Source organism: Scylla paramamosain, chromosome 12 (assembly GCF_035594125.1).
Source record: "Scylla paramamosain isolate STU-SP2022 chromosome 12, ASM3559412v1, whole genome shotgun sequence".
NCBI classification, from domain to species: domain Eukaryota; kingdom Metazoa; phylum Arthropoda; class Malacostraca; order Decapoda; family Portunidae; genus Scylla; species Scylla paramamosain.
In genome coordinates, this window is record NC_087162.1 from 6,172,846 (window position 1) to 6,193,362 (window position 20,517).

The following is a 20,517-nucleotide window of genomic DNA, read 5'->3' on the forward strand; positions in this document are numbered from 1 at the left end:
GAATGCATTGTTAATTTCACTTCAGATCACAAGGAAACTACAACCATCCCCTCTCCCGGTTCAGCGCTATCTAAAGGTGAAGGTCCCCATTCCCCACTCCCCATCACATGCAGTGTTCCCAGTGGAAAATGAATAGATTATATATATATATATATATATATATATATATATATATATATATATATATATATATATATATATATATATATATATATATATATATATATATATATATATAGTGGCCCTCCCTATAACCGTTTATGGTTGAAGTGGCCGAAGATGTCGAAGTTGGACCACCCTGACCTACGGTCAAGTTTGACTCGTCATTGAAGCCGGGTCCTTTCTTTCTCTTGCTCAGCTTTTTCAAAGCAGGGGACTTGTGCTGATTTGAAATATATCATGACCAGAATCTTTGTATATACAGTAAGAAAATCTTGAAGTCTATAGACTATATACTAAACTCAGCAGTATTTTATCAGTGAAATACAAATACTTTGGCAAGAGCAAATTTGTCCCTCATATGCATTTTTCCAGAGAAAGCAGTATACATCATGAAAAATGATAACCATTAACAGACGAACTTGAGAACATCAGAACAAGGAATGAAAGAAGCCGGTACCTACATAAGGCAGTCCCTGTATAACACTAGCCTATCTCAGTCATCACTGTCCATAAATCTGTCAAATCTTTTAAAAATCTCCCTGCACTTACAATCTGATAACTGAATCTATTCAAGTCAATAAAACTACATTTGATAACCAATTTCTTCACCATTAGGCAACTGGATTTGGAAAGTTTGATGTTATAATGTGTTCCTGTTCAGAGGTTCTACCATGTATATTTCACACTTTGTTGGTACTGCAAAAATTTCTGATGAAATATAAACCATCCACCGCCACACATCTGCCCTGCCAGGCTGGTCAGGGAGAGGCCCGAGTTGTTCCAATATTCACAAGAGAATACAATGGAAGAACAAAATCAGCAATCCTGTTGGCCCTTGCAAGACTATGTGATGAGCTATACTATCTAGTCTAAAGTATAGAGATGAAGAAAAGTAAAGATGATTATTTACTGTGAATACTTCAGGCTACACTCATGGCTGAAAGGCAACAAAGGCTTAGCTAAAGCACTAAATTTAATCTAGATATCAAAGCCTCTGTTGAAGAAATATTAGGTACCATAAGATAGCTGTATGGTATTTCTTTTCAACCATGATATATTAATATAGTTGCCTTGAAAGGTTGAAATAACAATACCATGGATAAGGTTGTAACTGATTTTCATATAATTATTACATCTATATTCACATGTATTTCTTCTGGCAATATCTCTTTTAAGTAAATCAATGATAAGATTTCATGAAAGTGTTTTTCCTCAATATATCCTTGTCAAATATGGGTGTATTTCATGTGTGGATGCACCTTACATGCCACCAAATATTGTATTTACATAATATGTACAAATAGATGTGTAAATTGATAAAAGACATACATATATGGAGAATCACTACCAAATCTTGTTTTGTCAAATATTGTATAAATGAATTTGCATACTCTTAACTTAAGCCCATACAACCTGCATAAGAACAAATTTTTCTGAGAGAAAACTATCAAAGTTTGGGTAGTGACACATATACACATTTACATTATTCTGAGATTACACACAAGGCCTCAACAGATAGATAAGCAAATACTGTCTTAGCTAAGAGGCAGCCTGGACCAGTGGAAGGCAAGGTGGGGCAAAGATGGTCACTGCCTTGGGGCGGGGTCGTAGTGTCATAGGGCGAACCTCAAAGTTTTCACTGTCAATGCTCAATTCCCTCTCTTCACCCTGGAGAAAAATAAATAAATAAAAAATTAATTAATTAATTAAAATAACAATAATAATAATAATAATAATAATAATAATAATAATAATAATAATAATAATAATAATAATAATAATAATAATAATTGGTCACTGAATCTATGGAGTTTGGATGACAGCCTATATTTTACTGCACAATTGGAAGAACTTCAAAATAGTACTTATTCCAGAAAATTGCAAGCATAATTAGGCATCTGTTGACACTAAATCCTCAGTAAAAAAAAAAAAAAAAAGGGGGGGGGGCAGGAGGGAAGCATGCCTACATTTAGACACTGGCTTGAAAATTGTGAATATGTATATGAGGAAATGCATAAAATAAAATGTGTTTAATTTAAAAAAAAACTAGAAAACTAAGAATGATTATATGAAAAAGTGAAAACATATGAAAATTAAATGCATATACTTTTTAAATATTTATTTGAAAACTATAAATATGTGTGAATAAAAGGAGAAATGCATAATGGTGCACACATTCTTTTCTCCCACTCACCTGCTCATTGGTGGTGGAGGCTGTGGGAGTGATAGAGACCTGTCCAACCAGCCTCTCCTCTACGTAATTCCTCACTCCACTCCATTCCCTCTTCCACCCTTCACTGATGAAATCCATAGCACCAATGTCCTCCACACCTGTCAATGTAGAGGTAAAGATACACTCCATCCTGTAATACTTATACATGGGCAAATACAAGCAGTAAAAATACCAAAAAGATAACAAATGGACAACTAATTATTTATTTATTTATTTATTTATTTATTATTATTATTATTTATTTATTTATTTTATTTTATTTTATTTTTATTTATTTTATTTTTTTTTATGTAAGAGGAACACTGGCCAGGGACAACAAAATAAAGGCCCATTGAGGTGCCAGTCCTTGGAGGATATGTCTTGAAACATGGTAGGACAGTCAAAGGCAACCAAATTAACCTGTATCTTGGTGATCACCTATGGCCTACCTGGTTATATATCTGACTCATGTTTACCTTGAGTGTCCTGCCAGGGTTCACTCTGTGGTGACAGCCTATCATAAGCCAATTCCCATCCCCTTCAGATCCACCTCCCAGTGCTTTTATTATGCTCCAAAGTGTCATGACACAATCACCCACCTGTTCTTAAAGAAAGAGCATAAGGAGGCGTGTTGGAAGACTGCGGTGTGTTGCATGTTGCCACCACCACTTCAGACGCCCTACCAAGTGAGAGATGATGCTGCTCCCCACATGATTCATTAGTGATGAGGCTGTAGTCTGGTTCATCACTCTCTGTAGGGAAGCAAAGGCAGGGTAAAAGAATGCTGAAAAACAGGTAGCAGGTGGTAATTCAGTCAGTGGTCTATATCTTCACACTTTTCAAAGGCTCTAGAGGAATTTACTCAGATTTTCAAAGATATTTTAATAATTCTAGTGACAGTTTACTATCTTCAATGGATGATGTTAAACAATCGTCAACAGAAAAGAGAGAGAGAGAGAGAGAGAGAGAGAGAGAGAGAGAGAGAGAGAGAGAGAGAGAGAGAGAGAGAGAGAGAGAGAGAGAGAGAGAGAGAGAGAGAGAGAGAGAGAGAGAGAGAGAGAGAGAGAGAGAGAGAGAGAATTCTCCTAAATAGTTGTTGTATTAAAACTACTCCGTATGAGTAATCCTTGCCTTCACAAGAGATTACAAGGATTTCCAACATTAATAGTCCTTTATGTCCTTTTTAGGCAGTCTGATTTCATTTCACTAAACTGTGGTACATATAGTATTACAGAAAAATAATTACAGAGTACAAGGTGAGAAAGAAGATGGAGTATACATAACTTAGTCCAAACTTGCAGTAAAGCATGAAAAAATATAAAATATTTAAAAAATTACCCTTTTTTTTAATTGGTTTCGTTCGAGGAAGATAATTCATCCACCATCGTCTTTTTGGTTCCTGTGTACTGGGGTCTGCTGTCTTAACCTCTGGCTGGCTCTGGGCATAGCACTTGGAACAGCCTGAACAAGGCAAGCTGTACTCCACCTCAGCTGAACAATCCCAGGAAAGGTCTATGGAGGTGACAATTCAAGTCAAAGAGAGGAAATAAAAGTTATCAATAATTATAAATAGTTATAATAGATACACAAATTATCCTGAATCATGTTGTTTTGTTAAGTATATCACAGATCATCATCTTTTGCCATTTACTGTAACAAAAAATCCTGCTTTTTAATTCTTACATTTAAAATCATTATCATTGAAATGTGCTATATTGCACTCACTTTTAGCTCACTTTCATCTTCACTGCATTACATTTTTAATCAACTCTTGCAATGCATGTACATAAAACAGCTGTCTAGATGTAAAGCAACAAACATCAAGATCAAATGAATTTATTATCATCATCTTAAATAAAAGCAGTCATCTTTATAGAAGAAAATTGGTCAAAATAAATGTATTGATCAATCAATGCTCCATATATGGTAACTTGGCCAGACTTGGAGGGCATCATTGCTCCAACTAAGATTCTGATTAACTGAAAACTTTGTTTCTCTTGTTATCTACACTGATACTCTACAATTAGATGTGACCCTAATTATTTGGATAATACAATAATCAACAGCAATACTAACTCAGTTATATATATTTACCACCAATTAATTTTTTTGTAGACAGATAAGAGGTAGGAGTCATCAAAAGATTATGATACAGTCCAACCCACACCTGGCATTTCTTTCTTTACAACAAAATTGCCTTTTCATAGAAACTTCTTGTGGCACAATATAAGAGTTCAAACATATGCTGCAATTTAAATTACAAGAAAGGGTGGTCAGTTTAGCCAGTAGCCCAAGCTGTCAGAGGGGCTGATGTCCATACCATAACTTAATTTAGTATATTATTAACCAAATAATCAGTATTACACCTGATAATAAAGAGATAACAGCATAGATAGCAGCAAAACTGAACACAGCTTTCAGCTAATCTGAATCTCAGTTAAAGTAATGTTGCCCTCTAAGCCTGGCAAGGTTACTGTGTATGGAGTATATATCTGATGCTTGCACTGTGCTGCTAAGAATGCCTCAAAGGATGGCTGCAACAGAACTCTCCTTTTTATCACTCACTACATTTTACTTCTGCATCCACTAATCTTATCATTCTCTTCTCAACTCTTTCCCTTACATATTTTAGCTCTCTGTCCACCTACTAATTCACTGGAGGTCATTTTGCATCTACCATACTCACATATGTTCTCTTATTTATCTGCAACAGAAGGTGGTGAAAATAAACCTATAAATACAATAAAATACCTTAAACACACATCTCACCCTTGTAGGAGGAGAAGACATAGGTCATGTATTTCTTGATGCCAGGCCAGTACCAGTAGCGGTCCTTCCGAATAGCAGCATCCCTTAGGGCTCCCCATACCACCTCAGAGGCAGCAAACACAGGCTGTGGTGTCTCTTCCTGTCCTGTTGCCTAGTGGGAAGTATTAAATGATGAAGTGTTTATACAATACACTACTGCTCAACTACCTCTTTCAAAATTGTTACCTCCAACTCTTACAACAAGAATTAAACTAAGCTTCACTTCACAGGAACAGTTTTTCTGTAAGGCAAAACCATATGGTTTACAAATTAATAAAGTTTAATTAGACTGTTCATATGGTGCCTGAGCAGACAGATTCCCATGTGGCAGAATTTCACTTACTAAACTTGCTGGCACCATGCATTCTAAAATACTGAAAAAAGTCTATACAGCACTTCAGAACAATGCAATTTTTTTTGCATTTGAAAGCTATGACTAATCTATGACAAGGATAAGGTGCTACTGTCATTTTTCTGTAAGATACACTTGTCAGCAGTCCCACTGCACCTAAATGACATCCTCCTGTTGTCTCCCTTACCCAATGAGCCAGACATTGAATCAATCACTTCCTCACGACAAACATTATCACCCATCTCACTGATTTGCATGTATTCAATAAAATTTTTGTATCGTCACTTTGGGGTTCATGATTGTCATTTCTGCTAGTATGCTACATTTTGAACTTTCATCTGGCCCTCACTCTGAAAAGTTTGCCCATCCATGTCTTACACCAAGGCTATCCACATCTATGCCCACCAAGAGTAAGGGATTGAGGATTTAACAGTGCCAACAATTCAGATGTGCCCAGATACCCAAGGTATTTAAGTCAAACAAATAAACCATATCACTGCACCACAATGTACCTTCTGTGGAGTAATTTCCATAACATCAAGGGGTCTCCGCAAATCCCTCACAACAGCCATGGTGGCTTCTGCAAGGTGTATTGGCTTTGATGCTCCTGTGAAGCCCCAGATGGCAGAGGCTGCAGTGTTGGTGCTTCCCAGGGGCAGTATACCAATGGGGAACTTGCGTGATGCCTCTATGTGATCAGGACGGCGAAGGAGGCCCGTCAGTACCTGTGAAGTGGTGGAAGGTGAGGAAGTGTGTGTGTGTGTGTGTGTGTGTGTGTGTGTGTGTGTGTGTGTGTGTGTGTGTGTGTGTGTGTGTGTGTGTGTGTGTGTGTGTGTGTGTGTGTGTGTGTGTGTGTGTGTGTGTGTGTGTGTGTGTGTGTGTGTGTTGCCTGGTTGTATTTACCTTGTTGTATTGTACAGGGCACGAGCCAGAGCTCATTTTGTCTCGTCTCCATAACTATATTTATCTAGTTTCTCTTTGAACCTGTATACACTGTTTGCTGCAACCACCTCTGCCTTCAAATCATTTCAGATTTCAACAATTTGATACGGGAAGCTGTATTTCTTGATGTCGCTCAAACATCCACTCTTCTTTATTTTCTTTCCATGCCCCCTTGTCTGTCTCTCCCCCTCCTCCATTTGTGGTATCAAGTAATTTTTGTCTATTCTTTCTATATTGTTTACTAATTTGTACCTTGTTATCAGGTCTCCTCTTTCTTTACTCTCTTGTAGTGTTGGTAATCTCATCTCTTCAAGTCTTTCTTCATAGCTTAAATCTTTCATTTCTGGTACCATCTTTGTTGCTATCCTCTGTGTGCGTTCGTGCGTGCGTGCATGCGTGCGTGCATGCGTGTGTGTGTTTAAATACCATATAGTAAACCTCTGTAAATTTGCTTGTCCTGAAGCCATGACTTCTATGACAAATTTTATATGGCAAAAAATAAACAAATAAATAAATAAATTAATTAATTAATTAATTAATTAATAATAATAATAATAACTAATGATAATAATAATAATAATAATAATAATAATAATAATAATAATAATAATAATAATAATAATAATGATAATAATAATAATAATAATAAATACATGAATAAATAAATACAGGAGGAGGCAGTAGACACCTGCCAAAATGATAATTACTCCCAGTGAGGTCTAAAGCACTGTTCAGGGGGTGCTGTGAACTTATCATTAAACCCAGCTGTGACCTCACTGAACATTTCCCTTTGTGTCTCACAACACAAGGGGGCAGTCACAGCCTGCCCTCTAAAGACAATTCTCTTCCTCCACACAAAACTACAAGCACCTAATAACACACACACCCTTCACTCAAAAATTTTTAAATCATCATGGCAACTCCTACACCAGCCTCGGAGTCCCCATCTGGGGAGGGGACCATAAATGTCCCCAGGTTGGACTGCCTTTCTGTCGATGACCCTAAGTGTCTTGACACCCTCCTCAACTTTTTCTTCATTAACTTCTGCAACATTCGCGGTCTAAGATCTAATTTTCAACCTGTAGAACACCGCCTCTCCTCTTCTAAACCTCATCTTCTTTTCCTCACTGAAACTCAGGTGTCTGAGGCAACTGACAGTAGCCCCATTTCTGTTCCCTCCTACTTTCTCTATCCTCATTTGCAATCCAAAGCTGGATGTTGCGTTTATGTGCGCAATGACTTAACCTGCTCTCGTGCCCATGCTCTTGAATCTTCCGAGTTTTCCATGATCTGGCTATGACTACAGAGTCACTCTCAAACTAAATTTATCTGTGCTGTATACCTTTCACCTAACTCCTCTGACTATAAGAAATTCTTTGACTACTTAACTTCCAAAGTGGAGCACATTCTGACCCTCTTCCCTTTTGCAGAGATCTCCATTCTTGGAGACTTCAATGTTCACCACCAGCTTCAGCTTTCCTCTCCCTTCACTGACCATCCTGGTGAACTAGCCTACAACTTTGCTATCCTCCACAACCTAGAGCAATTGGTGCAACACCCTACTCGTATTCCTGACCATCTTGGAGATACACCCAACATTCTTGACCTTTTCCTGATCTCTAATCCTTCTGCTTATGCTGTCACCCTATCTTCTCCGTTGGGCTCCTCCGATCACAATCTCATATCTGTATCTTGTCCTATCGCTCCAATCCCTCCTCAGGATCCCCTTAAGCGAAGGTGCCTCTGGCGTTTTGCCTCTGCTAGTTGGGGGGGACCTGAAGAGGTATTTTGCTGATTTTCCTTGGAATGATTACTGCTTCCGTGTCAGAGACCCGTCTTTGTGTGCTGAGCGCATAACAAAGGTGATAGTGTCTGGCATGGAGGCGTATATTCCTCACTCTTTTGCTCGTTCTAAATCTTCTAAACCTTGGTTTAACACAGCTTGTTCTTGTGCTATACATGATAGAAAAAAAAAAATTTTTTTGCAAGTTCATTCTTTTAATTTTTGTCTATACTGAACCACTAATAGTACATATCAATATAAAATCAAACTGATAAAGTCCTTTATGAACTTTTTTTTTTTTCTAAGGCAGTACACCACCAGCACTGCATTTCTCTCTGTCTGCTATAGAAGCCATCAAGGAATCAGCCATATGAAAGCCAGAAAAGAAAGTCAACTTCACGGTTTCTTGTGGGTACTGTGATGAGCACAATCAAGAAAGTTACAAGATCTTTGTGTCAGTCTGGTACAACAGAGGCATTCACAGCTGCTATTTTGTGATTCAAGCCCCACTCAGGCTCAAGTGTTTTTTTTCACTTGTCAGAGATTATTGCCTCCATGAGCAAGGGGGTGAGGTGGGGAGGGTTGAATGAGTCACCAGGTCTTCCTGCTGACACATACACAGCCCAGGCTGACTCAAGTCTTATGTGGGTGAGAAGGAGCATCATGCATCATACATGTGGTTGGGTGTTTAAGGGCTCACATATTCCCATTGCTCTGTCACTCATTAGTGACTTTAACCTTTAATCTTTCAATTATCTTAGGTAGAACAACAATGACACACACAAGGCAGCAGGCCAGTGGGTGTTCACTACATGAAGACTGAAAAGTACTAAAGCCTTATTGCCAACCATTGTCCCAATAAACTCTTACTTCTGTATTTTTTTTTTTTTAATTATGAAACTCAGGACTGCCTCTATCTTATCACTAGAATAATGACTACTTGTTGAAGAATGCTAGTTATGAGGCCCCACTTTATAGGTTTAAAGATAACATGACAATTTTGCACTGAAAATGGAGCTTTAGCACTAGCTTTCCCCCTTTCTTACATAATACTTATAAGTAAATACAAAACAAACATTAATTTCAGTACGTGTGATAAGTTGGTATCAGAAAACAAGTTTAACAAGCTGACTCAGTCCTGTAAAAATAACAATAAGAAAGTAATTGTACATCCATGCAAACCCAGACACAACTAGGTAAGTACTTGAATACCTCAGCCAGGGTGCCATCCCCACCAGCCACCACCACACCACTGGTCTTCTCCATGATGGCCATTAGGTCCCTCGCCTGGCCCTCATGCTCTGTCCGCACCACTGCGACCTTCAGGCCAGCCAGGTGGAGCAATGGAGCACAGTACTTGTCAAACACAGCCTTGCTCTTCCTGCAGTCATGAATTGTTATTGTTAGTACTGCTGCATTTATTATCATTGTTTATTGATATTATTATTATTATTATTATTATTATTATTATTATTATTATTATTATTATTATTATTATTATTATTATTATTTCAAGAAAAGATGGACAACAGAATGGATAAAGGATTGTTTCAAGATTAAATTTATGGGTGAAGTAGCAGTGTTAAAAGGAATGTTTTTTATTTATTTATTTATTTATTTATATATTTTTATTTTTTTTAAGAATAGTAAAGCATTCAGAAAATACTGTGAATGGTTTGTGGGGACTATGAAAAGGGCATCTGATGTCCCTTTGGTTGCTTAATATTTATATGAATGATGCTGTGACAAAAATGATGGCAAGAGTGTTAGGTAGAGGTTTCAGTGTGGTGATGGTGGCAGAAAGAAATCTAAACCAGCTGCTGTTTGCAGATGATGCTACACAGGCAGCTGATCTAAAGAGAGTGAGACCTGGTGAAGGAGTCAAGAGCCTGTGAGAGGAAGAAACTGTTAAGTGAATGAGATTCAAGGGGAGTGGGCAGTTCATTTAAGTCTTTACTGATTATCTAATTGATATTAACATTTTACAGGAAGTCAACACCACTATACACATAAATACTTTGGTTCAAAAGTCCTCCTATCAGTCACCACTTTTCCCTCAACTCCCACAATAACATGTGTTCCAACTGGATTTTGGAAACTTACCTCTTCCTACAGCTTTTATCATAGTTATGTGCTTCAAATGAAAAAGTTTATACAACGGCTTCTGGTATAACCATGCAATCTTACTGATATTGGGTTTTATTTGTCCAAGTTTTTTTTTTTTTTTTAGGTTAAAATTTTGGCAAAAACATCTGAAAAATATTTCATACTTTTTTTTGTGTTGCAAAATTTGAAAATATCACTCAGTCACACTAGAACACTGGTCTTCTGCTTAGATGAGTCTTTGTTTCCTTGAAATCAAGGCATGAATTGCTCATGAGATAAATTTCTAATATGGAAAATCCCCTTATGAGAAATATCTCTTGAAGTGTTAAATGCTTACCAAAACTACTTTTCATATCTATAAGATCACTTTCTATATGTTATTAGATGTGTTCTTAAAACTTCCTTCCATACAAAAAATATCTAATTTTCATTATTACAAGCATGCAGGGATCACTGAAGATCAGTGTTACATTAAATCCTAACCTTACTTATCCTAACACTATGTAGGGTGGATGATCTACATGATACTGAAGTGTTATTTTGAAGTTTGATGACGTGTGGTATGGTGAACTTACCCATCCTGTGCAGCAGGATTCAGGAGCACTGTAATGTGCCGGTCAGGCTCCCCAAGGGGCCGAGACATCTCCCCATAGCTCATGGCTTCCTGACACAGCTCTCGCATCATGTTGTTCTCCCTGTCAAAAGTATCATGTTTTACAGCCATATGAAGATTAAGACGTAATTCAATCATCTTTATTAGACAACAACAAAAATGAGGATACAAAGGGGTTAATATAAAAATCTATCAGTTAAGAAAACAAAGAAAGAATTAAGACTTAAGAAAGAAATACAGATTGTCAGAAAAGAAAGGAACACGAATAAATTATTGAAATGCCATTAAATACTATTGCTAAAAGTACCTATTTCATAAGATGATTAATGGGAAAAACTTGAAATTCACTTAGAACATATGAAAGTACGTATTGATAATATTTACCTTTCTATGCTACTAGAATCAACCACAACACTATCTTAAAGCAATACTTACTTGTATTTCTCATGAGCATAGTTCAGACCACCACCAAGCACGGCAGAGAAGAACACCGTTTTCTTCTTGTGCCTTCTCAGGGTCTGGAAGATTCTAATCAGCCTTGCCATACTAACTCCGTTCAACTCTTCCTTGCTTCTACAACTTCAATATTTCTTTTCTGTTCATAGCAGACTAGTCAGTTTGAAATGAGCAGGAAAACTTTGTTTTATCAGATGTTGTGGGAGATAACTGGAATAAAATAAGTAAATACATTGTTAGCGAACAGTCAAATGGAAGCACATTTATTTTTGCACATTTGCACATTTATTTGGTACTTTCATATTAGTTTTGACCTAAGGAAACAGTAGAGCAGTAAAAATCAATAAGATTCACACCCAGGTGTAATCTACATATAAGCCATAGTATATAAGATTGGGTTAAATTACCTGAGAAATCACGGTGCAATGCTGTCACCTGATGAGGGAGAAGCAGCAAGCACCGCGCGGCCCGGCAGGGTGTTGTTTACATGCTTCCAACAGCCCTTTCATCTCATTCGGGAGAAGATGATTCGGGATCGCTCTAGACTAGAGAACCAAGGATGCCGAAGTATCGATAGTCTGTAGTGAGCGTTCTTTGGCGCCAAGGAACGTAAAGGATATGTAGAATAATTTCTTTGTGCCGATTACCCCGGCCCATAGAGCTATAATATACATGGAACTATAGTATATATACCTCCATGCCACAGCCTCAAGGCAAGATAGCCTGAACCATTTTATACTTTACATCTCCTACACATTTTCTTGAAAATAAAGAATACATATAAAGTGCAGACTTATACAAATAATTAGACATAATGAAAAATCACTTCAGTCATCCTACTACTTATTTTCTACTCAGTTCCAATAGCGTCCACGCCTGGTCTCTTCCAGAGCTCTATTATAGTTTCCTTAAGTCGTATCCATGCACTGTGCCCTAGCTTGGAAGAAATCACCATGTTTCCATTATACCAATTTCCATAAACTATTCATTTATTTATTTATTTATTATTTTTTTCCCCTGTACTATCATTCCATTATCTTCTTTAACTTCTCGACCTTTTTCCTCATCCAAGTTGTTAGTTCTCTATTTAGACCGAAAAAGACTGGATACTGTATAGTATAACTCCCAAAGTATAGTTTTCTTCGTTCATTTTAAAACAGGTGAATCTGCAGTGTCCATAACCAATAATTTCCCTCAACTATGTTTGAGATACCAAACACCCGTTTGAATGATTATTACACATTTTAAAAGAAATAGTCTTTATACAGTATTATTATCCTAAAAGTAAATTCAGTCCAATCAGTTAACATCTACATAGGTATGGAAAATAGTTCTGCATTTGCTCTCATAACATTGATCCTCCACCAGGATGAAGAAGCAAGGCAATAAACCTTCTCAAATTTTCAGTAATACTTTTATTATCATATGCTCCATTGAGATACAATCTACACCGGAAATTATATAAATCAAATGCATTTCAAATTCTAAAAATATGTAATTGTATAGCAAGATTTATCAGTGAACTACAAATATTTCAATGTATTGACAAAATCTTGGTATTGGGTAAATAACAACCAAACTTGTCACAGCACATTCTATTTAATAAAAAAATATAAATACACATTACATTATTACATTCTGCTGTACGGTGTGGTTCTATTAGATATTCACCAAAGTGTATCTTTACTAAAAAGGTCTTTTAGATACCATAATTATATCAATCTTAACATCAGACAGACATTTCCTTAAAGGTGTTAATGAGATGAAATATCTACACACATACATTCATGTGTATAACTATGTATTCTAAATAAATATATACATCTACTGCAACAAACTCATGTATACTAAGGTATGATCTTAACACAATTTCTCACACTTTTACAGTAATAACATCTATATACATGCATATCTTTTTGCTTAACTGCATCATTACTGTATCACAACATTGATGATTACACTCAAGACTACAAAGCACCTTTGAGAATTTTATTACAATGGTATATTTGCATGCTTCTTTGGTGGGTTGGTCAGCTTCTTGGAGGCTAGTTTGTCCAGATCCTGGCATATCCTGCGGCGTGTGGTGTGAGGCTGTATAATGTCATCAACAAAACCTGGAATTGAGCATTAGCCTCATGAAGTGAAGTCTTGATGTGTTCTGGACTTTAAACATGACTGCTGTTAATAAACTATTTTGGGCATTCTGTTATCAGAAAAGTATTCTCTGCTAAGTCAAGTATATATGTATAAATAAGTACAGTAAATACTGTACATCCAAATATCAACTATTTTTACAGCTTCTACCTAAAAAAAAAAAATAAAAAAAAAAAAAAAAAAAAAAAAAAAATAAAAATAAAATACTGTAGCTTATCAAGTTCAAAACTTATTATTTTTCCTTACCTCTGACAGCAGCAGGGAAAGGATTTCCAAACTTCTCCATATAGTCTTGTTCAATGTGAGCAACATCCTTCTCTCCACGATACAGAATGGAAACAGCCCCCTTAGCTCCCATTACTGCAACCTGTTCACAAAACAAAGCAAAAGATAAACCTCTCTTTCTCTCTCTCTCTCTCTCTCTTACACACACACACACATACACACACACACACACACACACACACACACACACACACAGCATACATGCAAGAATCACAGATGCAAATCACATGGGGACCCTTGAGGCTGTATCACATTTATACTTTGATAACTGTCCTCCATAAACCCTTATCATGCATAAACTTTCTCCCTTGCTCCACAAGTACATCTCTTGCATCTAATGGATCAAACTCCATTCATCTCCCTCACCAGTAAAAAGGGCAATTACAGAAAATCTATTCATGATAATGTGCAGAGTCTGAGTTGTGTGCTTCTTACTGATAATGTAATGTGTTATAACAAAGTACCAGTAAGAAAAGACACCATATACACCGCCACAAGTTTTGTACTGAGTCTTACTTCAGCTGTTGGCCATGTGTAGTTCATGTCTCCCCGCAAGTGTTTAGAGGACATCACATCATAGGCGCCTCCATAAGCCTACGAAAAAATAAACTTTGAGGAAGAGAGGTAATGTGCATTTACAATATTTTAAAGTGTTGGTAAAACTGAATATTACCTTTGTTTCACATGTAAAGCATCACATAATGAACTAATGAAGAGGAAGAAAGACCATGTCACTGTAACTGAAAGTTTTACATCTTATGATATTTCAGCAAGACCTTTTAATGAACTCAAGTCATTATCTAAAGCAAGTTATTTGGTAAAAGTACACAAACAGTGACAACTCATGACACAAGAACATGTTACTACCAAATACTTGTACCACTCAAAACTTGGAAAGTTACAACATTTCAGAAAGTTTCACTATTTATAATGACAAAGAATTAATTAAAAGTAAGGCTTGTTTAAAAGGTTCTTTTCCCTGATAATCACAATATTGGGGTTTGTTATATTGATTTACTTTGCTTATAACAATGTAATATTAACAGGAACATAGTTGATACCATTAATGCTTTAGAGGAGAGCTATGAGCATAGTGAAGAATGGTGAATCAGTATGCAGAAAATGGGTCTAGTAATAAATAACTCCAGAACCTTAAAATGAAATGTCAGTCAAGATGTACAGTGAGTGGAGTGAGCCAGGGGGCCCTAATTCTAGGAGTGAGGAGACAAAGGATGAACAAAACAAAAAAAAAGTTGACACTTACTTTCCTGGTGATAACTGTGATCTTGGGTACTGTTGCCTCAGCATATGCAAATAAGAGCTTTGCCCCATGGCGGATAATACCTCCATACTCTTGGGCTGTCCCTGGCAGGAAACCCGGCACATCCACAAAGGTCACCAAGGGAATGTTGAATGCATCACAGAACCTTACAAACCTTGCTCCCTTAACAGATGAATTGATGTCTAGGCAACCTATAAAACAAAGCAAAAGTTGTTTATATTTACAATCTGCCCAATGAGAATTTTCTCACTGATGTAATAACAAAGTCTGTATTACTCTTGGTATACACTAAATCTGACAAATAATACAAACAGCTTCAACACTGATTAATTCACATGAGGTCTAAGTTGATATACCTGCAGCAGACTTTGGCTGGTTGCCCACAATGCCTACTGTGCGTCCATTCATGCGAGCAAAACCAACTATAATATTTTTGGCATAGTTGGGCATGATCTCGAAGAAATCCCCTTCATCTACAATGCTATGAACCACATCCAGCATATTGTATGCAGCTGTTGACTCCAAGGGTATGACGGTGTCAAGTCCTGGCACATCACGATCCCTGCAAACATTATAACAGTTAATTAAACAACTTCATAAAAACACTTAAAATGTAACTAACTTTCACAAAGCAATCTACAGATTAAAGATGGATGAATGAGGACAAAATGGATAAACAATTCACCATGGATCATCACATTTCCTGATGGGAGATGGGTCCTGGTTGCTCTGAGGAAGGAAGTTCATGAAGGATCTCAGGTTGAGTAGTGCATGGACATCATTACTGAAGGCCTTGTGTGCAACTCCCGACAGAGTGGTGTGCGTGCGGGCACCTCCCAACTCCTCCTGTGTTACATCCTCATTGGTGACAGCCTTCACCACATCAGGACCAGTGATGAATAGGTAAGAGCTGTCCTCTACCATGAAAGTGAAGTCTGTTAGTGCTGGGGAGTACACAGCACCACCAGCACAAGGTCCCATGATCAGAGAAATCTGAATGGGTAAAAATTATATGTTATAACATCTACATTTTTCAAGGTATTGATTGTACAATAAATTTAATGTTTAAGTACAATTATGAATTTAGCTAATACCCAATGTTAATGCTACTCTCATATGGTATCATTCATGAATCTGTAAAAGCTAATATTTCATATTTGTATGGAAGAACAAAAATTTTAATTGATAATTTTCAGTAATAATGGAGTGTACCTGTGGGATGACACCTGAGGCCAAAACATTGCGCTGGAAGATGTCAGCATACCCTGCAAGAGACTCCACTCCCTCCTGAATCCTTGCTCCACCTGAGTCATTCAGACCAATCACAGGGGCACCAACAAGCATTGCCTGGTCCATGATCTAGAAATGAAAATTTCATATTGTTACTTTTCACAATTTAGACTTATATTTTGGAATTCTTCTTTATCTAATAAGGACTACACTCATCTCACAAATTATGTGAAGTTAAGTTCATCAGCAGTACATTATGTGAAATTAAGTTCAACAGCAGTACATTATGTGAAGTTAAGTTCATCAGCAGTACAAGTAAACTGAACTTTTGGTAATTTGAATAATACATTCCCATTAAGAGTAATATAAATACTGTTGATTCCATTCTGCAAGTGCATATAAATCAGTGATCTCTATAAAAACCTGACAGTTAAATGATTAACAAAAAGTTTTTGTTAAAGCTTACTTCCTTAACATGTGATTGTTGCTGACAGTTAAAGACAAAGAAATAAACATTGAAAACACTTTAAGAATTTTTGCTTTACACTTACCTTACATATCTTCTTGGCATGGATTGATGACAGTGAACCTCCAAACACTGTAAAATCTTGACTGAATACATAAACCAATCGGCCATGAATAAACCCATGACCTGTCACTACAGAGTCACCTGAAAACTGTACATTATATATGTATCAAAGAACAACACAACAACCTCAAAGCTTAAATAAAATAATCTATTAATGTTGGAGATTTTCAATAATGACAAAAAATGTAATGTGATGCAATTAAACTTTGCGATAAAGAAATCAAATGCAACATTTATGTAAACATATGCTGCAATTATTCACCCCTCAAGTGATGTAAAAAGAAAGTAAAGATAGTCAATATAACTAACTAGGTAAACTTCACACTCAGGTGTAGCTTAAGCATCCCAGAATAATGTCAGTGGAGTGTCTTACAACTGTGCAGGCACAAAAATAGAATAATGGATAAGTGCCTTGATTCTGTTATTTCAGTCAATCTGTTTGCTCTTCAAGACTGCAAAGCCACCACCCTCACTTCGAGAAAGTTGCTTGTTGCTAATTGTTTTCCACCAAGTCATTCATTACAATAAGTATATCAGAAAATATATTTTAGGAATGGTGGTGTACACAGAACATGTATGCATTACTTGTAGCTGTGGGTATTTAAGAATATTCTTAAAAGACTAATTTACCTGTCATGAAGTTATAATTAATATATGTAATAATTTTTCCCTGTGTTCCTCAGTGCTGCACTTTTTTTTTACAAACTTTGAAAATATGAGTCTCTGAAGCCCAAACACACTGAACATCCCTTTTAAGACTGTTATAAATAAATAAATAAATAAATAAATAAGTAGGATATATATATATATATATATATATATATATATATATATATATATATATATATATATATATATATATATATATATATATATATATATATATATATATATATATATATCACTCACCTTCTGGTTTTGCATGCCAAAATCTGAACAGGTGTGTTCAGCAAATGTATCAAACTCCACAAAGCTTCCAGGGTCACACAGCAGAGCCACCCTCTCACGGGCTGTCAGTTTGCCCTAATGGAATAATTAGTGTTTATGAAATAAATACCTAATGAGATGAGTACAAATTACTGCTTGTCCTACATGTATCTGACTGGCATGAATGAGGCAAAGGATGCTGCATTACTGACCTGCCAGCCATTCTGCATTAATTTTACAATGTAATTTGTTAGGACAACAAATTCTAATCATTTACTTTATACAAGTTATCTGAAAAACATGTACATACATTTTAGTTAACACCAAAAGAATACAATTTATGAATGCTAAAAAAAGTTATTAAGTAAATATGATACATAACCATAATGCATCAGTAAGTTAGTTTTGATCAAACCCCTATGGCTGAAATACAAAACATGAAAGAATAAGTACCATGTAACTAAAATACTAAAACATTAAAAACAATGTACACAGGAAACAGATTTAATTTCAGTCATAAGCAATCACCAATACACTGAAAATAAATAAATAAATAAATAAATAAATAAATAAATAAAAAATTGTGACACATCAAAGCTATTTTGTCACCTGTATTGCTGATAGGTCAAAATTGGGATCATAGTGTCAATGTGTCACAATTCTGCCCTAAAATGTGTTGAAGTTTACCAGAAAAAGCCATGTTTAAGCAACTGTTGCCAATCAGTATTTACAGTATGATGAAATGATAAATTTTGTGTAAAGATTTTTTTTTCTATTTGTAATGTGCATAATGAGATAGAAAGATATTCTATTATATCTTGTTCTTAGTGCAATAACTGTAAGGTGTGTGTGTGTGTGTGTGTGTGTGTGTGTGTGTATTTTGTGAACTATAAGAGTTTAACTCTAATACTTTGTTCTATAGGTAATGCAGTAGTTTAATAATTTATCAGCTGATGTGAAAATATTTGTCAATGTGTCACTGAGTTTTTTTGGAGGACCAATCAAGTTACCAATATGTATAATGTCTTTGAAACAGACTAAAATATCAATTTATTTAGTTAATACTCTTCTGCTGTGCATACCCTGCTTCAGTGGTCATATTAAATAGGTCTATATATTAAACATATATGTACTATACATGAATATGATGAAAGAAAATGTGAAGGCGAAACTAATATAAGCAATGGTTAAGAATCATGGTGCCAAAACAAGCTGGTTGGTAATCAAAGAGGCATAACCCTCCATACAAAAATGGTAGTTAAAATGTTTAATTATGTGAAGGACTAGAAACCATACAACTGAATCAACTGTAGAGCACTGGAGAAAAGTTAGACCTACACTATATACATACTGATTAATAGAGATTTCTCAGGAAGAAATGACAAAAGAGATGAGAGGAAAAGAAAGATGAGAGAGGCGGGTATGAAAAAGAAAATGAAGAACCTACTAAAGTTGAGGGTTGAGTGATGAAACATTGAGGATGTAAAGGATTCCTTGGAGAATACATGGAAAGCATGGATGAGTGAATGTGAGGAAGGGAGCCATTCAGTGATGAGGGAACAGTAGAAATCTGACACTGAATGGGGTAGAAACGGGGAAATGGAACCCTTATTTTATTCACTTTATTTATCATTCTCACGACAAGGGTGTGTGGGGAGAACACTGATGCAAAGGTTACAACGAAAGTCTCCATTAGTGACTGCCACTTTACTTCACATTAAGAAGAAAGGAATGGGGCGGGCCCTGGTGAGGCTACACCGGCGATGCCCACATTATCCATAAAAAGAAACAAGCCTTCATGACACAAGGGTTTAGAGGTTTGTATGAGAACGACTTCAAATTACGTATCAGTGCATGTTACGATACATTATGGTCGCCATGACGTTTAATAATAACTAGTACTAAATACCATTAATTCTCACCTTCTTATGTTGGGCAGCAATTCTTTTCTCTCCTCCGCCTAACATGGCCGCATCGCGCTTCTTCTTTATGTTATCTCGAACTTTGAGTGTGTGAGCGATGGAGCAGTGTCGTAGTAAAGTAGTGTTAAGACCCATGTAAGCCGGGAGGCCATAATTTTTAAGCAGCCCGGCGGTGGCACGACCCAAACACGTCGCCATGTTTACTTCGTGACGTCATTGGGAAGGCTCAGCTGATATCCTTCCGCTCCAAAATGTCAACATGTATATGCCATATATTTAGCCTGTTATTTTTCTTTTATGTACTCCGAAAATGTTGAATTGTGTCGCGCATTGGGAAAAAAAAGGATACTTGTGCTTTTTATCATAATCTTATTTTTTTTTTTTTTTGCCGGGAAAACTACAGTATTACTATTATCATATGATTATATTAATAGGAAAATAATTTAAGCATAGTTATTTTATTACAAACGTGTTGTAGATTGTTGCTTAAAAAGTATTCTCTATTGGTTGGCAGTTTTCAATGAAAGGGGGGGAGGGGGTGCGAAAAGAGTCATGTATTTTCAAGTTAATCCTATTATCTATCTGTAAACCTCATTAAAATTATAGCTGATTGATGATGTAGCACTCATTCCTTCCATTCATAATTGTGTTAGTTCTTGGTCCTGAGAAAAAAAAAATATTAATATATATATTT

The 20,517-nt window shown here is 36.1% G+C and overlaps 2 protein-coding genes across 2 annotated transcripts; both read right to left on the minus strand.

Annotated features, from left to right (window-relative positions):
* Nucleotides 1-1,262: 1,262 nt before the first annotated feature.
* Nucleotides 1,263-11,981, minus strand: LOC135105624 (acylglycerol kinase, mitochondrial-like). The gene is made up of 10 exons (XM_064013965.1): nucleotides 11,842-11,981; nucleotides 11,414-11,644; nucleotides 10,941-11,060; nucleotides 9,472-9,640; nucleotides 6,047-6,259; nucleotides 5,144-5,294; nucleotides 3,713-3,886; nucleotides 2,974-3,126; nucleotides 2,357-2,493; nucleotides 1,263-1,830 (listed from the first exon to the last, which is right to left on the minus strand). The coding sequence occupies exons 2-10, from the start codon at nucleotides 11,521-11,523 to the stop codon at nucleotides 1,702-1,704; spliced, it is 1,356 nt and encodes a 451-aa protein (XP_063870035.1). The 5' UTR covers nucleotides 11,524-11,644; nucleotides 11,842-11,981; the 3' UTR covers nucleotides 1,263-1,701.
* Nucleotides 11,982-12,834: 853 nt separating this feature from the next.
* On the minus strand, nucleotides 12,835-20,046 carry LOC135105623 (propionyl-CoA carboxylase beta chain, mitochondrial-like). Its single transcript, XM_064013963.1, has 10 exons — nucleotides 19,824-20,046; nucleotides 17,884-17,997; nucleotides 16,937-17,062; nucleotides 16,368-16,514; nucleotides 15,841-16,148; nucleotides 15,512-15,717; nucleotides 15,138-15,346; nucleotides 14,390-14,467; nucleotides 13,835-13,955; nucleotides 12,835-13,548 (listed from the first exon to the last, which is right to left on the minus strand). The coding sequence occupies exons 1-10, from the start codon at nucleotides 20,019-20,021 to the stop codon at nucleotides 13,427-13,429; spliced, it is 1,629 nt and encodes a 542-aa protein (XP_063870033.1). The 5' UTR covers nucleotides 20,022-20,046; the 3' UTR covers nucleotides 12,835-13,426.
* Between the last annotated feature and the right edge of the window lie 471 nt (nucleotides 20,047-20,517).